Genomic DNA, 25416 nt, shown 5'->3' on the forward strand with positions numbered 1-25416 from the left:
GGCCCAGGTGACAGCGCGGGGGCGCAGGTAACTGCACGCGGAGGGGAGGGGGCGGTTGCTCGGCAACCAGAGCACCAAACACTAGAGAAAGGGTCACGAGGGCGAACGGTGAGATGAGGTGAGAGGACGCCGGCGGCGGGAGCACCCTGAGGTTCCCCCTCCCGGGTCCGGTACTGAGTGAAGCCCCAAAGGAGGAACCTGCGCAAGGAAAGGGTCAGGTCCCGCTGGGCACCAGACTTGGACCCCAACTCCTCCCACCAGGGCCTGGCCGGCCCCTGCTCCTCCCCTGACCCAGGGTGGGGCAAGGAACCCAGCGCCCCAATAACCAGGTAGCTTAGTGCTAGCCCCTGTTTTCCAGTCCAGTCATACTGCCCTGGAGAGAGGCTCCTTCTAGATCCCCCGCAGGCCTGGCCCAGAGCCCGAGAAGGAAAAGCAAGCTCTTCTAGAGTGGTTGTTGGAAGTAAGGGTGGAAACTGTATTAAGGGGTTTGTTTCCTGCCATCCCTTCACTAGACATCCCCTAAACACACACACACACACACACACACACACACACACACACACACACACACACAGAATAGTAATGATCAGGGAAACTGTGGTTTACATACCCCCGGTCCTGCAGGCTCCAGGGATTTCTGCCTGAAGATGGGCCACAGAAGAATCAGCTAACAACATCTAACAATTCACCCAAAATTGGGCTGGGGTTGAGTGGGAAGGGACTTAGTGTCAGTGGACAGGGTCAGGATCCAGAACTCAGCTTTGGGTCAGGAGACTTTAAACTGAAAGAATGGCTTCCCACACTTTGCTTTCCTTCTAGGTGGCATTTTGGAATAGGCCTGGGGTTTCAGACCCTTGGCCCCTAAGCCATGACTACACTAAGCGTCAAGCCCAGTCAGCGCTTCCAGCTTCCTGACTGGCATATCAACAGCTACCTGTTATCCACCAATGCTGAGCGGCAGCGAGATGCTTCGCACCAGATCCGTCAGGAAGCCCGGGTCCTCCGCAATGAGACCAACAGCCAGGTTGAGGGGCTAAAACTCAGCTGGGTGGACCAAGGGACAGCCCTCAGCTACAGACACCCATTTTATTTGGTTCTGTGTTTTCCAGACCATCTGGGATGAACATGACAACAGGACTCGCCTGGAAGAGAGGATCAATACTGTCAACCGGTGGAAGGAGATGCTGGACAAGTGTCTGACAGACTTAGATGCTGAGATCGACACTCTGACACAGGCAGGGAGCCAGGGCTGGGTATCAGCATGTTCTGTGGCAAAGGCATACCATACCCTCCTGTCCTGTTACTTTTGGATCTAGGAACCCACAGGCCCCTCTGCTGAAGTGGGGATCAGAGGCACCTCCTGGTGCATATCCCCACCAGTCCCGTGTCCTTCTTTTCTAGATGAAGGAATCAGCCGAACAAAACCTGCAGGCCAAGAACCTGCCTCTAGATGTAGCCATTGAGTGTCTGACCCTGCGGGAGAGCCGGCGAGACATAGACGTGGTGAAGGACCCCGTGGAGGAGGAGCTGGTTAAAGAGGTGAAGGTCATTGAAGCCACCAAAAAGGCCTTGCAGCAGAGGATCGACCAGGCCTTCCAGAAGCTCTGGTGAGGCAGAAATGGTCCTGAGCACAGGCTTGGAACATCACTGTTTGTGGGTAAAGAGCAACTGGCTTCAGGCTACCTTTTGTTCCTCCTGGCGGAAACCGCTAATTAGCATGCTTTCCACTGCCTGGGCAGTCTTGGAATTCTTGTCAGGATCCTGCTCAGCACAGCCATTGTCCCTTGGTAGAAAGCATGGGGTCTGAAGCCCACTTGGCATCACTCTCAGCACCATATTGAGTGTGCATGCAGGCGTGTGAAGCCACGTACCTGGGAAGGCACTTGGATAAGAGAATTTTGCTGTTTTTGGTTTTTTTCAAGACGGTCTCCTTGTAGCCCCAGCTGGCCTGGAACTCACTATGTAGACCAGGCTGGCCTCAATCTCACAGAGATCTGCCTTCCTCTGTTTCCCAAGTGCTGGGACTAAAGGTGTGCACACCCACCTTGGATGAGATAATTGTCTGTGGGACACTCACACAGCTCTGCTGTTCTTTGTCTCAGATAAAGCAACATCTGCACTTCTTGTGCTGAGAACTCTTTATCTCTCTGTCTCCCTGTCTCTATCTGTCTCTGTCTCTCTGTCTCTGTCTCTGTCTCTCTCTCTCTCTCTCTCTCTCACACACACACACACACACACACAAACAACAAACAAAACAAAACACATACCACAACCCCTCAGTGTTTTCACAGTCCAATGAGGGCTGCATCCCCGGCCCTGGGAGTGGGGAAGGGGGGGCTCCCGACCCAGTCTTCTCCTTCCCCAGCCTTCTGCAGGAAGTCCGGCAGCAGCTCAACTCTGACCATCGAGGCAAAATGGAGACACTGGATATCGACAGAGGCTGTCTATCTCTCAACCTCACATCCCCAAACATCTCTCTGAAGGTCAACCCCACACGTGTCCCCAACGGGTAAGAAGAGTGCTTTAATCAGTCCCTCTCTGTCCCTCAGAGGCCACACTTGGTGACCCCACTGTTTCCTGCCCCTGCAGTTCCACCACACTCCAGCAGTGGGATGATTTCAGTCGGTTCAACAAAAACCATGCAGAGGCCGAGATGAAAGCCGCAGTAGAGTTGAGGGAAGCCATCGTCCTAACTATTGCTCAGGTGACTGAGCCCATGGATGGTCCAAGGGTGCACTCATCTTGATCTTTCTTTCCCTGCTGACCACGTGGCACCCCTTCCCCTGACTTAAGCTTCAAACTCACAAGGCCATGAGCTCATATCCTCCCCTTGCCTGGCCCACTCCTGTTGTGCAGACCAACAATGAACTGGAAGCCCAGAGGGTTGCAACAGAATTTGCTTTCAGGAAGAGGCTTCGGGAGATGGAGAGTGTGTACAGTGAGCTCAGGTGGCAAGAGAAAAATGTGAGTCTTGCCTTGACCCTCTCTTGCTGCTGTGAGGAGGCAAGATGGCAGGTGCTCTGCTGGGAAGCTCCCATTTGGGGGCCCGGTGTATGTCTTGCTGGTGGAGAACTGCTCCTTTGTCCCCCACAGACCTTGGAGGAGATTGCTGAGCTGCAGGAAGACATCTGGCGCCTGGAGGAGGATCTACAGAGAAAGATGATGAACTTGAAGCTGGCCCATACCCGGCTGGAATCCAGAACCTACCGGCCCAATGTGGAACTCTGCGGGGACCAGGTGCAAGGCTTTGCAGTGGGGCCTAGGAGGATGATTCCTTGAGACTGCCTCAGCATATGTTCCTGGTGGAGCAAACATGCCAGACCAGGGCAGCCCTGAGGCCAGCTAAAGGCCAGTGTGTCTGACCTGGAACTCCCACCCTACCCCTCTGCCTCCAGACCCAGTATGGCCTCACTGATGAGGTCCACCAGTTGGAGGCCACCATCACTGCCCTAAAGCAGAAGCTGGCCCAAACACAGTAGGTTTAAAGCATGGGCAGGAGAGATGGGAGACACTGCCCATCCATGGGGGCGGCAGGTCTTACTGCCTGCTGGTCCCTCTGGGCTTTAAGCTGGTGAGTGCATCTGACCCCTCCAGTCTCATACAGGGTGGTGGGCTGTCCATACCGCCTCTGCAGGGATGCTCTGGATGCCCTTTCCAAGCACCTGGCCCGGTTGCAAGCTGACATAGCATGCAAGGCCAACTCCATGCTGTTGGACACCAAGTGCATGGACACCCGACGAAAGTTGATTGTGCCTGCTGAGAAGTTTGTTCCCCAGGTGGACACCTTTACCCGTACCACGAACCGCACGCTGAGTCCACTCAAAAGCTGCCAGCTGGAGCTGGCCTAGCCTTAGTGGCTGAGGGACAGGGGAGGTTGGGCGGGAAATGAGGAGGGAGGAAGTGAACCTAATAAAGGTGATGGAGAGTCTCAAGCCAGGCTCTTCTCTGCTACCCCTGAGGGTGACTGGCAGGGAGTGAGACCCTCCACTTGGGGGATGGATTAGTCTCATCTCAGAGGGGTCAAGAGTAAAGCCACCGATAGAGTGCGGGTGCGGATTGGGGTGCTCATCCGCGGGCGGAAGTGGCTCGGAATGCCCTCTTGGTTTTGACTCAGGGGAGTCCTCTGGGACGTTTTAGGGGCTGTTGGGAAGGTAGGGGCACAAAGGCCAGTTGGGCGCGGACTGCGAGGCACTGCTATTCCGGGCCACTGGGCAGCGCTGTGGGCAGGGACTCGTGCGGGCCTCCAAACCCCCAGGGGGCGCTGTGGAGCGGTGGGGAGGAGGAGCACGGGGCGGAGACCGCGGCAGCGCCGGAAGTGGCGACTGGTCCGCGCGCGGATGGCGGCGGCGGCGGCGGCAGCGATGACGACGGCGGCGGGGGCCGGTGGGGCCGGCGGGGCCGGCGCGGCCCGCTCCCTCTCGCGCTTCCGAGGCTGCCTGGCTGCCGCACTGCTCGGGGACTGCGTGGGTGCCATCTACGAGGCGCAGGACACCGTCAGCCTGACGTCAGTCCTGCGTCACGTCCAGAGCTTGGAGCCCGACCCGGGCACGCCGGGCAGCGCGCGCACAGGTGGGCGGGGCGCCACCTGGCGGGTCTCCAGCGGGGTTAGGGGACTGATACTCCGCGGCGTGCGTGGGACTGCCTCGGTGAGCCGCGGGCACCGGGGACCCCGCGCGCTGGTCCAGCGGAGCGCGCCTGGCCTGGCTCTGCGAGGTCGGGTGTCTAAAAAGCCCGGCGATCTGATCGGTTTCTCCCAGGTCTCTCGGTAGTGCGTCAGCAGCCGTGCCCTCCAGCAGACCGTACCCCTGCCCAAGCGCAGACCCAGTCCTCTCCTGCAGCCTGGGAATAGAGCCAGCGTCGGTCCCCAGGTCCATCGGGCCCGCTTTCTCACTGCTGGTTCTGTCTGTGCATCTTCAGGCGCCGACCCGGGGCTGTAGAGACGTCTGCCCCTTCCCTCCGCTTGCATAGGCAGCTTGTCATCCGGTTCCCGGTCCAGAGAATGCGATTTTTTTGAAAAGCATGTGGAGTAGTGAAAAGGGACCGTCGTCAGATCCCTGGAGGACACCCCTGAGGAAGAGACATTGAGAGGAGGAGGAAGGAGCTAGGAAGAACAGGATTGCCAGGAAAACAGAAAGATAGGAACTAAACCCGAGGATGGGTTTGAAGACACTGGGCACTCCTGTGCTACAGAGTAGAGGAAGTTTGGACCAGATAAGCGTGTTCAGTGAGTCGAGGAGAAAACGGAAATGGATGTTAAAGGAGGGAGAGAGATCAGCTGCAGTTGAGGCAAAGACAGGTGGAAAGATGGGTTTTTATTTCGTTGCGGTTTAGTAAGATGAAGAAAAGGTGTGTTTTTGGTTGAGTGGTGTTTAGGACATTTTGTCTACCAAAAAAACTTACAATGGATGGCCTAAGTGAAAAGGTCTGGCCTCAGGCAGGGCCTCAGCCGATCTCAAGGCTTGGTTACTCACTGCTGTTGAGATAGCCTTTTTTGGGGGGGAGGTGGGGAGCGCCACTCTGGCAACCTTTTCCCCACTATGTGGCTCCCAACAGCTGTACAGAAGAGGTTCCCTTTGTAACTTTAAGTCCTACAGTGTCTGGCTCAGGTTCTGGACCTGGCCCCAAATAAGGGACAGGTGATGTGAAATGGTGATGGGAACTACCTGATTATGCAGGAGGTCATCTTCATGCCCAGTCATATGGGCTGGAACTGAAGAAGAGTGGGAAATGCCCTAGGGAAGAGCAACACCCAGAGGACAGATGTTTCCTTCAGATGTGGTTGAAGAGGGAGGGATAAAGAGCAAGACCCTCCCATCCCCTTGCGCTGTGGTGACCTTCACCTTGGACCTAGCAGGGAGTGTAAGGGCAAAGCTATGGCTATGAAACTAGGATGCAGGGGCCACTCAAGAAAGGGAAAGAAAATGGAGTCTGGGCTACACAGTGGAAGTGGACTGGCTATTTGAGGACTCGGGGAGGGGCTCACTGAGAGAGTTCACTTCGTTTTTGTAGCCGTCTTCTCTCAAGTGAGGCCCTGTCCCAAACAGGCTAGTAGTCTCTTTGAGTGTGCCACGTTAGGAATACCAAAGCAGAACTGACTGTGCTATCATACACAGCACTTTGGAGGAAGAGGCAGGAAGATCACTACAAGTTTGAGGTCAGCCTGGTCTACAGGAACAACAAAAAGGGGGGTGGGGTTCCAGAATACTTGCAGCTAGGGGAAAAGGAGATGAGGTTGGTGGAGATGAGGAGCAGCCCCAGCTGGAAGGACTTGACCCAAGTGCTAGTATTGTTCTGAGCTTATACAAGGGAAATAGATAGAAGGTGGCAGGGAAGGAAACAATGAGCTAGAAAGAATTTGAATGCTGAGCACATGAATTGCAACCTCTTCCTAAAGAAAACAGCCATTTTGAGCAGGAGAGTGAAAGGAAGAGGGCACTAACCTACTCAGGAATTCATGGCTGTGCTTAAAGCTGGCACTGGGGGGGCTAGGAGGCTGTAACCCAGCAGGACATATTGAGATGAGTTGTACTAAGGGTAGCCAGAAGGGAGTGGACGCTTTCCACTCAGAAATCAGCAGGGTGTCGTGACTGTCTTTAATAGACAATTGCTGAAAATCCCAAGAGTGAAATCTGGAGACTTCCTAGAGTGCAGGAAGAAACACTCAGAGGCTGACACAGGTCATTGTAGATGTCAGACCTCCAGGAGTAAGTGGGACTTCCACTCCCAGCCCTATAGGCCGCACTCACCCCCACCCTCTCCCTACAGAAGCCTTGTACTACACAGATGATACCGCCATGGCCAGGGCTCTGGTGCAGTCCCTCTTGGCCAAGGAAGCCTTCGATGAGGTGGACATGGCTCACAGGTGAGGGGGTAATCCTGGCATGAGGTCAGGCAGCCAGAGTTGCTGCACCCCTTGAGAGAGGAGCAGTACCTGTACATGCTTGGGACCCCTTCCCTCAGGAGGACCCTTTCTTGGGCTGACTCAGATACCCAAGCTAAAAATGACAACACTGGTCCATCATGGTTGGTGCATGCCTTTATTCCCAGCACTAGGGAGACAGAGGCAGATGGATCTCTGAGTTTGAGGGAGGCCAGCCAGGGCTACATAGTGAAACCCTATCTGAAAATTTAAATAGTCTATGTATTTTTATGTATATGAGTGTTTTGCCTACATGCATATAAGTGCACCCATGTCATACAATGCCCTTTGGGGCCAGAAGAGAGCATTGGATCCCTTGATACTGGAGTAATGGACAGTTGTTAGCCATCATGTGGGTGCTAGGAACTGAATCCAGGTCCTCTGAAAGAACAACCAGTGCTCTTAACTACAGAGCCGTCTCTCCAGCCCTCCAGGCTCAAAAAAAAATTTTTTTTAAATGACAACACTGTTGGTTGTCCTTAGGACCCCAGGGCCTCCCCTTCTTCCAGCCTAGCTCAGCCTTTTCCAGCCCTGAGAGTCACCTTTGAAACCCCCATTCTGTTTCCCTTCTCTTCATCAGATTTGCCCAGGAATACAAGAAGGATCCTGACCGGGGATATGGGGCTGGAGTCATCACTGTCTTTAAGAAGCTACTGAGCCCCAAATGCCGTGATGTCTATGAGCCTGCCCGGGCCCAGTTCAATGGAAAGGGCTCTTATGGCAATGGGGGTGCCATGCGGGTGGCAGGCATCCCACTGGCCTATAGCAGTCTCCAGGATGTGCAGAAGGTAATGGGCAGGCTGGTCATAGACACCTGCCTCTCAACTCATCTGTAGTGACGCGTGACAGTAGTTTCTCTCCCTAGTTTGCCCGGCTCTCTGCCCAGCTGACCCACGCCTCCTCCCTGGGTTACAACGGTGCCATCCTGCAGGCCCTGGCTGTACATCTAGCTCTGCAAGGCGAGTCATCCAGTGAGCACTTCCTGGAGCAGCTTCTGGGCCACATGGAGGAACTGGAGGGGGATGCCCAGTCAGTACTGGATGCCAAGGAGTGAGTGAGGCTGGAGGCGGGTCAGGGTGTGTGCACAACAGGAGGGGGGTGTCTAACATTGCCGCAAAGCCAAACCTGCCTGCCTTTACTAAACACCTGATGGAGGGTGGGAAGAAGTTTCTTTGCCTCAAGAGACTCATGACCCTCGGTGTCCCTGAGAACAAACCACCCCTGGCCCTTTCCCAGTCCCTGCCCATTCTCACACTTCCCTTGCCCTGCCTGCTCACTCTGACCTCTGAACTCTTCCCGAACTCTAGGTTGGGTATGGAGGAGCGTCCATACTCCAGCCGGCTCAAGAAGGTTGGAGAGCTGCTAGACCAGGACTCAGTAAGCCGAGAGGAAGTGGTGTCCGAGCTAGGTGGGTAGACCCTGATGGATGTGTACCATCTGCCTATCCTCATCCTGTGACAGCCAGAGCTCCTGTGTAGGGCCTTTGTCAGGGTTGTGAGCACAGTGCCTTTAGCCTGTGTCCCCAGAAGTGGCAGCTCGCTGCCAGTTGGTACAGCTAGGGTGACTACAGATGTTAATTTACCTAGTGCTTTTATTGTACCCCGGGCACTATGAAAAGTGGTTCATAGCGACCCACCCCATCTCAACAGCCCTGGGAAAGAGCAGCTCGCTTCATGCTGAGGAGTTAAAGCCAAGAACAGGAACCCCACGATTGGGATCTTGCCAAGCCACCAGCAATCCCCAGTAGTCTCATGGTAGAGCCTGTGATCTTAGACACAACCCTGTAGAGCTTGGAGTGCTGGCTCTTGGCACATGGCAGGAAGCTTCAAGGTAGGGGGTATGTCAAATCCCTATACTCTGGCTTTCCTGTAGGGAATGGCATCGCTGCCTTTGAATCTGTGCCCACTGCCATCTACTGCTTCCTGCGCTGCATGGAGCCTGACCCTGAGATCCCCTCCACCTTCAACAGCCTCCAGAGGACTCTGATCTACTCTGTCTCGCTTGGTGGGGACACAGACACCATAGCCACCATGGCTGGGGCCATCGCTGGTGCTTACTATGGGATGGAGCAGGTGCCAGAGAGCTGGCAGCAAAGCTGTGAGGGCTATGAGGAGACAGACATCCTGGCCCAGAGCCTGCACCGAGTCTTCCAAGAGAGTCTGTGAGGGCCATGGCTGCGGGGACTCTGACAGTCCCAGCAGGACCAAGTGTAACTCAGATTGGAAACCTGGAGTACCCTCACAAACTGGGAAACCCTGGCTTCCCTGCCTTGTGTTCCTAAAAGGCAGGCTGAGGGCACCCTTAGGGTTGAAGTCTTGGGAAGGTCAGTGGAACCATGGTCAAAGGACTGGTACCTCCTTTTGGCTGGAGGTCCAGCTTCTTGTAGGGCAATAGGGTGCCTTTGGTGTTCTCAAGATGAGAGGGGCTGGGACAGGTTTGGTTTGGAGGGGTACCTGTGACATTCTTTTTTATCTAGAACATGGGACTCGGGAAGGTGGAAATGACCTGTGGAGCATTGTATCTCCCTCTGGATATTAAGCCAGTTTGGCAGACAGCTTGTCCTGGCTGGGCAGGGCCCCAGCAGCAGGTTATGTGAATCTTGGGACTAGCATCTGCATCCAGCCCATGCTGGCCCTTGGCTGGCTTGGATGACTTGTTGATGGCTTCTGGTTGAAGTCACAGCAATAAACACTTTTTATCCTGTTTCTCCATTGGTGGCTTGACTTTCTTAAGCAAAGTGCCTCTGCCTGGGCTGCACTGTCCTACTGCTGGTACCCCAAGGTGACAGCTGCTGTGTTGCACACCAGTCTTCCACCCCTTCTAGCCAGGAAGGTAGAGCAGGCATGATTGTTGACTTCCTGACCAGGTGGTCACCTGTTGGCGCTCACAGAGTGGCCCAGGCAGCTCGTCAAATACTTTGCCCAAGATAGTGGGTAGGACAGTACAATTGTCCTGGCGTCCCCAAACAGGACCCAGGCCTAGGTAAGGCAGGAATGGGAACCTTGTAGAAGGGTGCAGCGCACCCTCCTTTGATGGGGCTGGGGTATCTTCCCAGGTACTCCAGTGGACTGAATGTTGTGCACCTTCTGTTATCTTGGGACCCAAGCTGAAGGCCTTGCTCCGCAAGGAAGCTTTGAGGAAGCTTTGAACAGCATCTATTACGAAGAACAGTTGAAAAGACACCTAGCCAGGCATCGTGGTGCACGCCTTTAATCCCAGCATTTGGGAGGCAGAGAAGGATGGATCTCTGTAAGTCCAAGGCCAGCCTCATCTACATAATGAGTTCCAGGCCAGACCCCGACTCAAAAAGACAAAAAAAAAAAAAAAAAACACCTTCGAAAGAAAGAAAGAAAGAAAATTCAGTTTCTAAACTTGAACTGAGACATGTGGAAATACAAAGTACACAGTGGATTTCAAAAGTTTAGAAGAGTGGTGGAAACGGGGAGGCTAGGTAGTGGACACTAAAATATTTCTCTGAGCATCCTTCCAGGCTCAAAATGAAGGGACTAGCATGTACAGCTCAGGGACTGGCTTGAGGTTTCAGGATCCTTGAGCAGTTGGCTTCCAGCCAAGATGAGACTGTAAGGGTAGGTACAAACACGACATAGGTTATCGAATCTCAAGTCTGCTGTCCCAGAGCCCCAGAGCCAAGTTTGTGAGCATGCTGCTGCTGCTGCTGCTGCCGCCCCTGCTGCTGCACATGACCAGCTGTGAACAGGTGCTTTCTGCCCAGGACAGCGCCCCCTATCCCTATCTTCAGTACTGGGCCTGACACAAGCTCCACCCTCAGGAGCAAAGATTCAGTTTCATTCATAATTTGTATCAGATGTTGTAACTTGGCCCTTGGGGTCCTGAGCCAGCTGTCATGCTCCACTACCCCTGAGAGCTTGCAGGAATGTTCCAGTTGAAGTTTGATCCGTCTCCCCCTCTGCCCTTCTTTGGTTTCATAGAATACCTCAGTGTTTGCCTGGTGGAGCCTCCACAGCAAGGGTGCAGCGAGCAGTTCAAGCACAGGAGTGAAGGGACCTGTGTGGGGAGCCGTAAGGAAGGTGTACTCCTTGAAAGCCCAGAGAAGCCTCTGGTTGCCCACGAGACACCTGATCAAGGCCAGGGTCAGCACAGTGCTGTTGGTATAACAGGTTTTATTGAGATGGTCAATACTGTAGACTTTTCAAAAAGAAGTCTCGTTTTCTCTGATTTCCCCAGTGCATTTTTCCTGAATCTGTGACACAGGGCACATGATAAGTAGAGAACTAAACTTCCTACCCCAGGTTAGGGATGAAATTACTAATGGAAAGCATTTAAACCTTAATCTTAAAAAAAAAAAAAAGAATACAGAAATGCACAAGGTTACTAGTTGTCATAGTTAAAACCTGACATGGTTTGTCAAAGCTAGTCAGTGACACAGCTCAAATCCATAACGGTTCAAAAATGCCACCCACCCTTCCCTAAGGCTTCGGGATGGAATTTGGTAGATGCTCCACTCTGTGAAACTGCTCTTTTTGACCTCCCTGGTGCCCTACTCAGCCCCTGCTCCCTCTAGGAACTCGTTAATCTCTTCCCATCAGAACCCATCCTTACCTAACACATCACATTAGTGCTTTGACCCAGGAGAGGAGGTGAAACAAAGGGCCCCAGCAAGGATCTGAGACTATTTGGATCTCTTGGGTGTGACAGAGAGGTACACTGTGAGCCCCAGCCAAAATCTTTCCTCAGCCAGATTCTCCCTTTGGAAGCTGAAGTGAGCAGTCAGCTAGGCTGCTTTAGAGTTGTGGCTGGGGAGGAGCGTGGGCCCAGTCATCCATCCTTCAGTATGGGCAGTGGAGAGCATCACTTTTTGAATGATCCAGATTCATGCTTAGTACAGAAAATGGGCCAAGGTGAGGGCTGAGGGAGGCCATGAGCCATGGAGAAAATGGCCATCCTTACATGGGCAAGAATGCCCACCGTTCCTGCCCCCAGCACTGATCTTGGCTTGAACTGGGGGCCACAGGGCTGGGAAAAGAGCCAGCCTGTTGCCTACAGTGGCGCCCTGTTAAGGAGAGTGGCAGAACCTCCGGAGCCAGCTCATTACAGTGGAGCCTGTTGGCATCCTTTCTCAGAGCTTCAGCCTCCCAGGCCTTACCCTGCTTAGAACAGGAAATTGGAAGCAGAGGGTAGAAGGAGAGGAAGTGCCACACCCCTCTAGTAGACACAAATACCCACAGAGTGATTAAGGAAAGACAAGTGGGAGTCTGCTTCATCCCAAGCTGATGTGTCCCCCGTTCAGAGGGCCCAGTGAGAGGCTCTCTACCTTAGGGACACTTGGGTTGGGGATGGCAAGCATCCCATAATGCTCTGAGAAAACTAGCCCCTCCCAGCAGGTGAAAGGAAAGAGTGCTTGTTTGCTGATTGGCAGTCCTGCTTGGCTCTGTAATCCATGCAGACGCTTCAAAGATCAGTATCAGCCCATGGCAGTCCTTATGCCCCTGGCCCCTCACAGACCATCCTTCCCATGGCTGGCTGTTTCAGGAGCCTTCAAGGGGCGGGTAGCAAATGCCTTAAACTGTCCCCACCAGGTCAGGTCGCATGCCACAGCATCACCCTGGGGTGTATTCCTGAGGGGCTGTCTACAGACCTTCTCCGTGGTCCCTGCCCCCTTCTTCCTTTTCCCCAAAAGGAAACAAAAACCTCAGAGAACCTATTGTCATATGCTCAAGGTCCCTGGGGAGCTGGAACAGGCCCAACCATGACTGAGGAAGCCCATGGTCCATTCCATGAGCAGGTGCCATCTAGGGCCATCAGGAAAACCATCTCCCGCAGCAGCAGCATCCAAGACTCACGGGGTGTCCAGAACAGAGTGCAGATCCCAGCCTGCACAGACACCGAGGGGAAAGGAACTCAGGTCAACCCCTTCCAGAAATGCCCTCGGGTTTCAGCCTACACACGGGGAAAGCAGGTCAGTCTCCTTGGGCCAAGGCCACCGCCGCCTCTGTTCAGCCTTTTGTTCTTTCCTTTATATGGAGGTCTCTGTAACTGAGAAGGTCTCTCTACCACTAAAGAGGAGGAGGCCAGGGCAGCAGGGCCTCCCACGGGTTATGTGGGGCAGAGCAAGAATCCTGAAAAGGAAGAGTGGATATACTCAGTGGAGTAGAGGCCATTAGCCTGGTCTGAGGGCATCTGCACCCACACCTGGTCATTGGGCCGCAGCTGGAGCACAGCCCCTCCAGACGCCTGGTCCAGATAGCCTTTCTTGTACTCATCGTAGGTGTAGGTGGCTGGCACATTGTTCTTGTACAGGGCCACCCACACATTGGTACCCTTGACATGTACATGGTAGGCAAAGTAGTAGACGCCTCCCACAGGACAGGTGAAGATGCCAGTCGCTGGGTTGTAGCCACTGTGGCCATTGTAGAGAGTCCGGTCAAACCTAACTGGCATGCCTGAAGCTGGGAAAGGTGAGGTGAGCACTGCGGTGAAGGCTGGAGTGGCATGGGCTGACAGCTCACCCAGCCCAAACTGTGGCTTGCCCCCCTTGCCCAGTACAGCGCCCTCCACACCACCGTTGGGCAGGTGCAAGCCTGCAATACCAGTCTCATCGAAGGCCCCAGGGGCACCAGGAGGGCCAGGAGGCCCAGGGGGCCCAGGAGGACCTGTGAGTCCTGGGGAGCCAGGGACCCCAGGGGGCCCTATGGGCCCAGCAGATCCAGGTTCCCCTACTTTCCCCTCTCCAGGGGCCCCTGGAAGACCTGGTTCACCCTTCAGGCCTGGCAGACCCTGGGGCCCAATAGGGCCAGTTGGGCCCTGGAGTCCTGGGATTCCAGAGGGGCCCCTCATTCCAGGCTGCCCAGGAAGCCCCAAGTCACCTTTCTGCCCTAGGGCTCCTGCCATCCCTGGTCCCCCAGGGCGGCCTGTGAAACCTGGCTCACCCTTGGGCCCAGTTGGTCCAGGAGGTCCATGGGCCCCAGGAAGGCCCCTCTCACCTGGGAGCCCAGGCTTCCCAGCCAGGCCATTAGGTCCTTGGTCACCCCGAATACCAGGTACCCCTGGGGGACCTCCAGGTCCTACCTCTCCCTTGGGCCCAGGAAGACCACGTCTACCAGGGAGCCCTGCAGACCCAGGAAGTCCAGGGGGACCCCCCAGGCCCTGTGGACCCTGTTCCCCTGGCTCCCCATCTTCCCCTGGCTCACCTCTGTCCCCTAAGAGCCCTGGGACCCCAGCTGGGCCTCTGTCCCCCTTAGGTCCTGGTTGTCCTGGCATCCCATAGCCGGTAGGGCCTATCAGACCAGGGGGCCCCCGGAGCCCTGGCTCCCCTTTGGCCCCTGCTGGGCCCTGTGGCCCTGGCACCCCTGCTACCCCTGGTATCCCCAAACCATCTACCCCAGGGGGCCCTTTTGGACCCACAGCTCCTGGCTCCCCCCTAGAGCCTGGAACTCCAGGGGGCCCAGACTCACCCTTTTCTCCAGGGGCCCCTGGCATCCCATCCAAACCTGGTTTCCCCAAGCCAGCTGGACCAGGGAGCCCAGGGGGTCCAGGGGCACCTCCCTGCCCAGGGGCCCCAGGTAGCCCTGGCTGGCCTACTCCATTGTCCCCCTTGAGTCCTCTATCTCCTGGGGGTCCAGGCTCCCCTTGAGGACCTGGCTCTCCCCGAAATCCTGGAGGCCCTGGTACCCCCTGGGCACCTGGTTTTCCAGGGACAGTAATGCCTGAGGGACCAGGAAGGCCTGGAGGACCTGGGGGTCCCCGAAGTCCCTGGTCCCCTCGTATCCCTGGCTCCCCCCGAAGCCCTGGCTGCCCTGGTGGTCCAACCTTGCCTGGGAGCCCTGGGGGACCAGCCTTGCCCATCCGGGAGAAGCCAGGGGGGCCAGCAGGGCCTGGTTGCCCATGGAGCCCTGGTTTTCCAGTGCCTGGCTTTCCCGGGAAGCCAGGAGGGCCAGGCGGACCCCGAGGCCCCGGCTTCCCAGGGGGACCTGGCTCTCCTTTCAAGTCCATTGGCAGCAACGGTAGAGGCATTTCTGAAAGAGAGAAAGGGGCAGTCAGGAACCTGGACAGTGGGGACAGGGAACTTCTATCTACCCATTCCTCCATGAGGAAGCAAAGCCCTGCATCTGTTCAAGAAGACGACTCCCAGAGCTGTCCCTCCATAATGGAAGAGTCCAGGGTTGTCCAGTAGCTATCCTAGGGGGTTGGAGTTTTCCTCACCCAGGGGTCCCTGCACCGAGCTATCCAGTCAGAGCCTTCCTGGCTAACTTTGATCACTCAAGTTGAAAGAGCTGATGGTGCGATAGCCACCAGGTGGCACCAGTAACCCACCTTACAGACCAATCAAGCAGGCCCGTACCCCCTAACTTCCCTATATACCTTCCAGCCCCCACCTGAAGACCCCACCTGCACCAATCAACCACAGCCAGTTTCCAGGTCCTCTGAGGGTGAGGGGCCCCTGGACCAGTCCCAGGAAGTGGAGACCAAGAGATCTCTAATGGGAACTGAGAAATTGTGGTCTGTGAGGACTTCATGGAGTTGGAGAGTCAGGAGCTGTCTTAGGCACTGTTGGGTGGGGCAACTCTCACCCAGGTACTGGCCCTTGCCCTCACGAAAGGGTGGTCCAACAGGTCCTTTCTGCATGGGCTGCACGTATTTCACCGGCGCATAGCCAGCTGCCCTTGCAGCTCCACCGCCAGAGGACATCTGTGGTCCACACCCCAACAGCAACAGCAACAGTGAAGGAAGAGGCATCAGAGCTCCCTGCATGGCGCCTAGGGTGTGCTGTAGAAAGAAAGAGAGCAGGGTCATCAGGCCAGCCACCTGGCCCAAGGGCTATGAGCAGAATTTAGATGTTATTCAAAAGCAATTCTCAAAGCCACAGGTCTCTAGGTGCTACCTGCTAAACCTCGTCCAAGTCTGTCTGGCCAGCCTCCCCCAGCCTAGGCACTCTGCAACCAGATAGTACCTTCCAGAACAACTGCCTGACCTCAGCACATCTCCTGACAAAGTTCTTTCAAGATAAAGCCCACTGCCATGTGCAGACCAGCTTTCTGCCAGACAACCACCTGAGCTCCTCAAAGACTTGAATTCAATCACCTCAACACCTGCATATGGTATCACCCCCATTTTCCAGATGATACAGGGGTGGCAGAATTGGGATTTGACTTGGATTCTCATGACTCCATATCATGTTATGCTCGTCTGGGCTCCCTGATGCCAGGAAACAACACCTTTTCATGAGCTCTGCCCACATCTCCAGCTAACCACCATCCCTTCGTCTCCCCTCGTCTCAACCTCTACCCCAGTCACCCAACAGTCCTTACAGCACAGCTCCAGGGCCCTAGATGGTCTCACACTCTGGGCCTTTGCACCTGCTGATTCTCTACCTGCAATGTCACTTTTACCTCCTACTTATCCCTCAAGGGCCAGGGAGGCTGTCACCCCTTTCTGCATACCACCTTCTGCAGTTGGTACCTCGCCCCTTTGATTCTCAATCTATCCTGTTCACAGCATTTAGCTGAGCTCAGAGAACAAGGCCTGGTTCTGCCACCTTAGGTCTTCGACTCACCAGAGAGGGAGCTCTGGCAAGCAAAATAGGATAATATATCCACACAGCTCTTGTATATGAATGCTCATCACAGCACTATTCACGACAGTCCAAAGCAAAGACAAGCTCAGCACTCATTACCCAAGATGCCAGCACAGTGTGCATGCTCCAAACAATGCACTTTTTTTTTTAATTTTTGTGTATTTCATACATAAAATCTTTATACCCCCTTCCCCTTTGGCACCCTCCCATAGCCCCCACACACACACTGGAGTTCATACATTCTCTCGTTATGCCTATTATGTAAAGTTAGTGTCCTGAGATGTTCCTCAGTGCAAGTTCATTCACCAGGGTTTAGTCAGCCTATCAAGAGTCTCTCCCTCCAAGAAGATCCGCTGTTCCTCTCACAGCAGTAATCAGCTGCCAATAATTCTTTGACTAAGATTGGGGCCTGCTGTTCATTTCCATAGTTCTGTGCTAGGTTTTTGCCTGCCTAAGTTTTCATGGGTCTTGTGCATGATGACGACAACACACTACCTTTTTTTTTGTCTTTGAGACAGGGTCTCCCTGTAGCCCCAGCTGGCCTGGAACTCACTACGTAGACCGGGCTGGCCTCGAACTCACAGAGATCCACCTGCCTCTGACTCCCAAGTGCTGGGATTAAAGGCATGCGCCACCATGCCTGGCAACACACTACTTTTTAAACATGCCTTTTTATTACATTTTATTTATTTGGGAGAGGTGAATATGTGTCATAGCGTATGTGTGGAAGTCAAAGAACAACTTGCAAGAATCCGTTCTCTCCTTCCACTATGTAGGTTCCGGGGATCAAACTCTGGTCATCAGGCATGGCAGAAAGAACCCTTATCTGCTGAACCAACTTGTCAACCCTTTAAAAGTCTTTTTTATCTTTTGGTCTTTTTGAGACAGGGTCTCCCTGTAGCCCCAGCTGTCCTGGAACTAAAAAGTCTTTTTAAAGCTGGGCACAATGATGTATACCTGTGATCCTAGCACTCAGGAGGCTGAAGCAGAAGGATTACTGACTTCAAGGGCAGCCTGGGCTACAAAGTGAGTTCCAGGCCAGGCTTGCCTAATATAAGACCCAATCAAAAAAATTTTAAAAAGGGGAATTGGAGACGTGGCTCAGTGGGTAAGAGCACGTGCTACTCTTTCAGAAGACCTGTGTTTGGTTCCCATCACCCATATAGTGGCTCGCAAGCCAACACCCTCTTTGGCTCTGTAGGCACCAGGAATACATGCAGTGCATATACATACATGCAGGTAAAACTTTCGTGCACATTAAATAAAAACAAATAAATCTTTTTATTAAAAAGCAAAAAACATTTACTTAAAGATAAAGTCTTGGGGTTGGAGAGATGACTCCACAGTTAAGAGCACTGGCTGCTCTTGCAGAGGACCTGGGTTCAGTTCTCAGCACTCACATGACAGCTAACAACCATTCATAACTCCAGTTCCAGGGGAATCCAATGGCTTCTTCTGACCTCCATGGGCATTGCACAACATGGGTACATTTACATACATGTAGGCAATACACTCATATACACACATACACAAAATTATGAATAAAATATTAAAGAGAGTCTTGGGCCAGCAAGATAGCTCAGTTGATAGATATGCTTGCTGGCCAGCCTAAGGACCTAAGTTTAGTCCCTGGAACCCACATGGTGGAAGGAGAGAACCAACTCCAGCAATTGATCCTCTATAATCATCACACGTATGCTGCTCAGGCTGGCCATTAACTCCTAGGCTTCATCCATCCTGTTGCCTCAGCCTCCTGACCAGCTGGGCTTGCCAGTTACTACACACCATGCCCAGCTTCCAATAGACTATTATTCTACAATAAAAAGGAATGGAGAGATTAACCCAGAGCAGAAAGCTAGCCACATGCCTGTTTGCTGCTGTGCTTCCTAGAATCACCATTTAAAGCTCATCTGATGCACTTTAGGCATCCACTAGTCAGTAAAACACATCCCTAGAGACACAAGCCAGCAGAGACCAGATCACCAACACTGAAGTTTTCTGTGAACTCTGGCCAAGAATAGCTTCAGAGCTCCAAAACTCCTTTCAGTGTGAACGGTCCCCACATGATCTTGAACCAGAAAAATCTGGAGTTTAAACCAACCCAAGGTTCAGAGGAAAGAGATCTTGGAGTTCTCAAGTGCTTGGCTCAGTTTATTTCTTCAGCACAGCAAGGGCTCCTACACAAGGTGGGTGCTATGGAGACTCACTCACCCTGCAGCCAGAAAAGCAAAGCTGGGACATTAGTTCTCAGTTGGTCCTGGAGCATTATGGATACTGCAGAGGCAAGTCCACTTTGAAAGAACAGGGGGAATCAAGGGAGAGCAATCAAGCCTGGATCTTTTGGAACAAGAAACCTGGGGAAATTAATGGAAGATCTGACCAAAACCATTTTGGTTCATGTCCTTGCAAGGACAAGAATCACTTTTTTATTTGCTTGTTTTCCAGACAGGATCTCATGTAATCCAGGCTGGTGTCAAACTTGGTAGGTAGCCGAGTATAACTTAGAACTCCTGATTATCCCACCTTTACCTCCTGAGTACTGGGATTACAGATGTGAGCCACCACATTCAGTTTTATGGGGTGCTAGGGATTGAACCAAGGGCTGTGTACATGCTATGCAAACTCTCTACCAACTGAGGCACATTCCCAGCATTCAGACCTGCTCTTTTCTAAGAATAGGTCCTTAAGAGAAGTCATTGTTCATCTCACTGAACAGCTACCAGTAGAAACTCCAGTGGGAAAAAATGTAAGGACACCCTTCCAACTCCCCAGAGACACGCCCTTGGAAACAGGAGACAATAAAGGTGACTGCAACAGTTCCCAGAAAACTACCCAATGACAGCGTACTAGTCAAGGAAATCGGTTGGCTTCCCCCATTTGCTTCAGAGAAAAAGAATGGTCCTAGACCTGAAGAGGGGGCTTTTCTTGTGAGAACCCACATAACTCAGGAAGTGCAAGACACCTTCCAAGCCCCAGGAAGGGCCTCTAAAGAGACAGTCTTATCAAGATGTCCCTATGAGACTAGAGAGATAGCTCAGCAGTTAACAGCACTGGCTGCTCTTGCAGAGGACCTAGATTCGAGTCCCAGCACCCAGCTTTAGGACCAAGCACGGTGGCCCATGCCTTTAATCCCAGGAAGCAGAGGCAGGGGAATCTCTGAATTCAAGGCCAGCCTGGTTTCCATAGTGAGTTCTAGGACAGCTGGAGCTACAGGGAGACCCTGTTTTGAAAAACCAAAAGGAAGGCAGGAAGGCAGGAAGGCAGGAAGGCAGGAAGGAAGGCAGGCAGGAAGGCAGGAAGGCAGGAAGGAAGGCAGGAAGGCAGGCAGGAAGGCAGGAAGGCAAGAAGGAAGGCAGGAAGGAAGGCAGGAAGGAAGGCAGGAAGGAAGGCAGGAAGGAAGGAAGGAAAAGAAAGAAAGAAAGAAAGAAAGAAAGAAAGAAAGAAAGAAAGAAAAAGAAAAAAACAACAGCTTTAGTCACATGAATTCACATATCTTACAACTGGCCCATTTAAATGTACAGTGCAGGACTGGGACTCAGTTGGTAAAATGCTTGCCTGGCATGAATGAAACCCTGGGTTTGATCCCCAGTATTATATTATATAAACCAGGTGTGATTGGGCATACCTATAATCCCAGCACTCAGGAGGGAGAGGTGAGAAACTCAGAAATTCAAGGTCATCTTCAGTTACTTAGTGAGTTCAAAGCTAGCCTGCGATATATGAAACCCTGTCTCAAAAAAAAAATCAATTAAATATACAGTGCAATCTTTTACTCTTTTTACCACAATCAGTTTTGTTATTTGTTAATCTCTCTGTGTGTGTGTGTGTGTGTGTGTGTGTGTGTGTGTGTGTGTGTGTGTGTGCTGGAGACTGAACCTAGGGTATTGCCCATGCTAGGCAGTCACTCCCCCATGAACTATATCCCCATCTTCTTTTTACTTAAAAAAAAATTGGACATGGGCTGGAGAGATGGCTCAACAGTCAAGAGCACTGACTCGATTCCCAGCACCCACATGGTGGCTACAAACCCTCCTTGACTCCAGTTCCAGGGGAATCTGAAGCCCTCTTCTGATCTCCGTGGCATTGCACGACACAGGTGCACTCACATACATGCAGGCAATACACTCATACGCATAAAATAAAAATAATAAATAAAATATTTTTAAAAAACTGGATATAGGGTCTCACTAACTTGCCCAGGCTGGCCTTGGAATTCACTCTGTAGTCCTGGAAGAACCTAAAGTGTTGATTCTCCTAAGTAGTTGGGATTACCACCAGGCCCAGCTCACAATCAGTTTTCAAGTATTCTATCCCCCTATAAGAAAGGCCTTATCCATGAGCATAACTCCCATTCCCCTCCCTCAGCCTTCAGCAACCCCTAATCTACCTCCTGCCTCTCTGGACTTCTATCCTAGGCATTTGAAAGAAATGGAAACAGGACCTGGGATGTAGCTCAGTTTGTAGAGTGCTTGCCTCACATGCATGAAGCCTTGTGTTTAAACCCCAGCACCATGTCACTGGGTGTGGCATCACCCTTCTTATCCACATTTCATTGCCTTTTTTATTCAACAGATATTTATTAGACATAAAATATGAGCCACTTTCATTTTTATCTTGTGTTTGTGTGTATGCATATGTGTATGCACATGCACTCATACATGTAGAGACCAAAGGAGGACACTGGACATGCAACCAGGACTGGCTTTTATGTGGGTGTTGGGGATTTGAACTCAGGTCCTCATGCTTGTACAGCAAACACTCTAAGATGAGGCAATGCTGCGTCCAAAAAAAAAAAAAATCTGACTCTAGGAGTAGTTTAACAGAGAGTGAGCCTGATCTGTTCTTAAATGTTCTGATTTCCCTTAGAACTGTCCTATTCTTTCAAACAAAGGGCCTCCTTGGAGCTGGAGAGATGATTCAGCGGTTAAGAGTACTGGCTACTCTTGCAGAGGACCTGGATTTGGTTCTCAGCATTCACATGACAGCTAATAACCATCCATAACTCCAGTTCCAGGGAATTCAATGCCCTCTTGACTTTCATGAGCAATGCACAACATGGGTGCACTTACATACATTCAGGCAATATACTCATACAGATAAAATAAAAATAGTAAAAAAAATTGTTTTTAAAAGCTATGCAGCCAGGTGTGGTGACGCACACCTTTAATCCCAGCACTCGGGAGGCAGAGGCAGGCGGATCTCTGTGAGTTCAAGACCAGCCTGGTCTACATAATGAGTTCCAGGACAGCTGGGGCTACAGGGAGACCCTGTCTCAAAAAGACAAAAAAAAAAATCTATGCATTCAAATTAGCTTGTAAGAGTTAAACAAGCTGAACGCATAGTAGGAAAACAGACTGAATACATAGTTCTAAATGTTCTCAGAGCATATAATTAACCTGACCCCAGAAGAGTCATTCCCACGGACTTATCCACTGAGCCATCCTCCCAGCCCCCAAATATCAGTCACTTTTGAAGCATTTGGAATACTTCAGTGAACAAAACTAACAAATTTCATGTTCCATTTAACCTTACATGTTCACGTAGAACAATAGATAGAAAGCCTAATCAAGAAGTCACATAGTATATTTGCAGCAGATATAGGTTACAGAAACACACATGCACACAGTGTATTTATGTGGACTTGGGGTGGTTGCTGTGGAGACCTCTGGTGAGGAAGGATTACTTTCCAGTCTGATTTTTCTGGTATGCCCTCAGGTGACAGAGGCCTGTGATGACTTGCAGAGGTTTCTTTGGTAAAGAGGTCTCTCTACTTCTCTCATGAGCTGACAGGTTGGTTTGTGAGGGAAGGACTTTTCACACGCGCTACACAGGTAGGCTTCCCGCTTGTGTGAATGATCTGATACACTCGTAGGCCTGATGCCCCAGAGACGCCTTCATGACACCCAGTACAAATGGTCTGATTCTTGTCTTCATAGGTGGGTTAAGATGTGACAAAGATTCCTAAAGATCTTGTGACATTCCTCACGTGTGTACAGTTTGGGGACTTAGTGGAATCTTTCTTGATGTCCCCTCACATGTGAAGTTCCCCACATTGCTTTGGTGAATAGGGAAAGGTTCAGGGGAGGACTGGTCTGTCCTGGAGAGAAACTCTGGCTGGACTTTCACAGGGACATCTTTTTAAAAAAACTATTTATAATTTTTATTTTATGTGTATGAGTGTATTACCTGCATGTACGTGTAAGTGCACTGTGTTGTGCAATGCCGCGGAGGTCAGAAGAGAGTTTCAAATTCCCCTGAAACTGGAGTTAAGGACGGTTTGTAGCCGCCATGTGGGTGCTGGGAATCGAACCCAGGTACTCTGCAAGAGCAGTGCTCTTAACCGCTGAGCCCTCTCTCCAGCGCCTGATCTGGCTCTTTTAATCATTGAAAGGTTTAAACTCTGGCTGGACTTTCACAGGGACATCTTTTTAAAAAAACTATTTATAATTTTTATTTTATGTGTATGAGTGTATTACCTGCATGTACGTGTAAGTGCACTCATGTCGTGCAATGCTCAGAGGTCAGAAGAGGGTGTTGGATATCCTGAAACTGGAGTTAACACAGAGATCCATCTGCCTCTGCCTCCTGAGTGCTAGGATTAAAGGCACGTGGCACCACCAGCTTAAAGCTGCTATTTTTTTTTTAAGTGGCTTCACTATCTACTTCTTGGCCACTGGGCAGACACTCATCACTTGAATAAGGGTCTATTTGTCATTTTCAGACCCAAGAAAAGTCCCACTTCCCTCTTATCCCTGCTCTTGGCTCCCAACCCAGGCCTCTCTGCACCTGTTCCTGGCAATAAGCAGAGTCTGGGGAAGAAAACCCTCTCTGATATGGAGCTAGGGCTGCAGCACCCATCCCTCCCTGATCAAAATCACCCAGAGCTTGGCAGGAATGGATGCAGGGCTACAGGGAAGGTCCATGGAGCAACCAACCCAGCTTCAGGTTCAAATCCCAGCTCTACCACTCACCAGGGGGCTCCTTGCCTTCCCAGAGCCTCAGCCTGACAATAACACCTGCCACCGTGGGTCTCCTATGCGCCAGACTCAAGCTAATTCTCTCAAGGTGCCCATTGAGCTCATGCAGTGGTTACCCTCATGTTACAGAAACAGAAGCTTAGGACTAGGGTGCTTCCCTAGCATGTGTGAGGCCCTGGGTTCCATCCCTAGCAGAATAAGAAGGGAAGGAAAGAGGTAGGGAGGGATAAAGGAAGGGAGGAAGGGAAGTCAAACTTACTCAGACTCTAAAAAATCTTGCTCAGAGTTGGGGGTGGTGGTATATGCCTTTAATCCCAGCACATGGGAGGCAGAGGCAGGTGGATCTCTCTGAGTTCCAGGCCAGCACCACTACAGGAAGACCCTGTCTCAAAAAGACCAAAAAAAAAAATATTGGTCAGGAGCTGGGGTTTCATTGAGAGCATGCTGCCCTGGGCACAGACTACCTACCCTATCTGCTGTGACTGATGCCAGGACTCAGTGACACTATGATGTACAGATCTGGCACTTGTTAGACACTGATGGTGGATCAGGCCAGGTACTGTGCTAACATTTCACATATAACCCTCACTGGAGATTGAGAAAGTGTGATCATGATTTAGAGACGAGCAAAGGGGTTGAAAGGGTTTCTCATTAACAAAGCCACAGGCAGAACCTAGATCCAAGCAAGGGAGTCCAGCCCCAACCACCACCCTCCCTACCTCTCCTGAGCAGGCCAGGCAGAACCCTCTTTAAAAAAAAAGTTTTTAAATTTATTTTTTATTTTACACGCATGAGTATTTTGCCTGCATGTATGTAAGTACACTCATGCATGCAAGTGCACTCATGCATGCAGTATCTGCAGAGGCCAGATGAGGGTATCAAACCCCTGGAACTGGAGTTAGGGACAGTTGTTAGCTGCCATGTGGGTGCTGGGAACCAAACCCAGGTCCTCCACAAGAGCAGCCAGTACTCTTAACCACTGTGTCATCTCTCCAATCCCAGGTAGAGCCCTCTTGTACAGGCTGCCTGAGCTGGGGGATGCTCGAGGGCCTGCTCAGAGCTAGAGTGTTCTGCCTGGAGGGTAAGCAAGGAGTGGGTGAGCAGGGGAAGAAGAAAGGGGGGCTGAGTGTGCAGTAGGAATCAGGGGGAACCACAGGAATGGCTTCTGGCCTGCTTTGGACCAAGGTCAAGGTCACAATGTCATCACAAGGAGACCCAGGACAGACCTGGAGGCCCAACCTGCTTCCTACCCAAGGATGGGAGTCGGGGTAAGGGCTAAGGGAAGGTATGATCAGAAGGGTGCCCAGGCAGGCAGCATACCAAAGGAAAAGCCCCAGTGCTAGCTAGGGCAGGGCCCCAGTGAGCCACCCAACCTTTAATTCTGCTTGGTAATGGGAACCTCCAAGAAGCACCCTTGACCCTTCCCTGCAACTCCTAGCACTTACCCATCCCAGGACTTCCATCCCACTAGTGTAGAGAGAGAAAAAAAGAAAGGGAGGGACCCCAGGACAGGCATAATGGCAGCTCATAAATGCAATGTTAGGTACTTCCTGGAAATTTGTGCTCAAAGATGATCTCATTTCCACAGCGTCCAGGGAGAGGGTGCTGTTGGGGTTCCCCATCTGCTGTTGAGATTGAGGCTGAGAGCAGCACAGTGATGTGTGCACAGGCTGAGGGCAGCCAGGAATGGAGTAGAGGCCTGTGCAAACGGAAGCTCTTCACACTCCGATGTCCTGCCATGAGAGCCAGGAAGAACACTGGGAGAGCCAGAGCTGGCCAGGAGAGCAGCAAACTGCAAGGGAAGGCTTTCTTCTGGCCCTCAGCGCCTATGGTTGGAAGGAGGATCACTGAGCTCTTGTTAGAAGCGAGGCTAGCATGTGCCAAGCTGGGCCCAGGGCTGGAGAGAGCCCACTGTAGGGCGAAGAGTGTGCTGAGCCCATTTAAGAGGCTGCAGAATGAAGCAATGC

General features: G+C 52.1%; 3 protein-coding genes across 3 annotated transcripts in view; 2 read left to right on the top strand and 1 right to left on the bottom strand.

Annotated features, from left to right (window-relative positions):
- The first annotated feature begins 96 nt into the window (after nt 1-96).
- On the top strand, nt 97-3887 carry Tekt2 (tektin 2). Its single transcript, XM_008832124.1, has 10 exons — nt 97-118; nt 820-1024; nt 1110-1235; nt 1402-1607; nt 2366-2509; nt 2590-2704; nt 2857-2964; nt 3094-3237; nt 3396-3475; nt 3635-3887. Exons 2-10 carry the CDS (start codon nt 869-871, stop codon nt 3846-3848), a joined length of 1293 nt encoding a protein of 430 aa, XP_008830346.1. The 5' UTR covers nt 97-118; nt 820-868; the 3' UTR covers nt 3849-3887.
- A 412-nt stretch (nt 3888-4299) lies between these two features.
- Adprhl2 (ADP-ribosylhydrolase like 2) lies at nt 4300-9630 on the top strand. The gene is made up of 6 exons (XM_008832125.2): nt 4300-4569; nt 6766-6862; nt 7500-7707; nt 7785-7969; nt 8227-8327; nt 8792-9630. Exons 1-6 carry the CDS (start codon nt 4338-4340, stop codon nt 9082-9084), a joined length of 1116 nt encoding a protein of 371 aa, XP_008830347.1. The 5' UTR covers nt 4300-4337; the 3' UTR covers nt 9085-9630.
- Nucleotides 9631-11044: 1414 nt separating this feature from the next.
- Col8a2 (collagen type VIII alpha 2 chain) overlaps nt 11045-25416 on the bottom strand; it is a 30500-nt gene continuing 16128 nt past the window's right edge. Inside the window, exons 3-4 of the mRNA XM_008832126.3 lie at nt 15469-15664; nt 11045-14913 (exon numbers count right to left, since the gene is read on the bottom strand). Coding sequence (XP_008830348.2) covers nt 12995-14913; nt 15469-15649 — 2100 coding nt within the window. The 5' untranslated portion in view covers nt 15650-15664 and the 3' untranslated portion in view covers nt 11045-12994. The remainder of the gene's footprint in view (nt 14914-15468; nt 15665-25416) is intronic.

This window comes from Nannospalax galili, unplaced genomic scaffold (genome assembly GCF_000622305.1).
Source record: "Nannospalax galili isolate Female #2095 unplaced genomic scaffold, S.galili_v1.0 scaffold1055, whole genome shotgun sequence".
In the NCBI taxonomy this organism is placed as follows: Eukaryota; Metazoa; Chordata; class Mammalia; order Rodentia; family Spalacidae; genus Nannospalax; species Nannospalax galili.

Coding starts and splice junctions, on each gene's coding strand:
- Tekt2 (XM_008832124.1), top strand. CDS start 869: ATGACTACACTAAGCGTCAAGCCCAGTCAGCGCTTCCAGCTTCCTGAC. Junction 1,025..1,109: donor GCAATGAGACCAACAGCCAG/GTTGAGGGGCTA, acceptor TGTGTTTTCCAG/ACCATCTGGGATGAACATGA. Junction 1,236..1,401: donor AGATCGACACTCTGACACAG/GCAGGGAGCCAG, acceptor CTTCTTTTCTAG/ATGAAGGAATCAGCCGAACA.
- Adprhl2 (XM_008832125.2), top strand. CDS start 4,338: ATGGCGGCGGCGGCGGCGGCAGCGATGACGACGGCGGCGGGGGCCGGT. Junction 4,570..6,765: donor GCCGGGCAGCGCGCGCACAG/GTGGGCGGGGCG, acceptor CTCTCCCTACAG/AAGCCTTGTACTACACAGAT. Junction 7,970..8,226: donor TCAGTACTGGATGCCAAGGA/GTGAGTGAGGCT, acceptor CCCGAACTCTAG/GTTGGGTATGGAGGAGCGTC.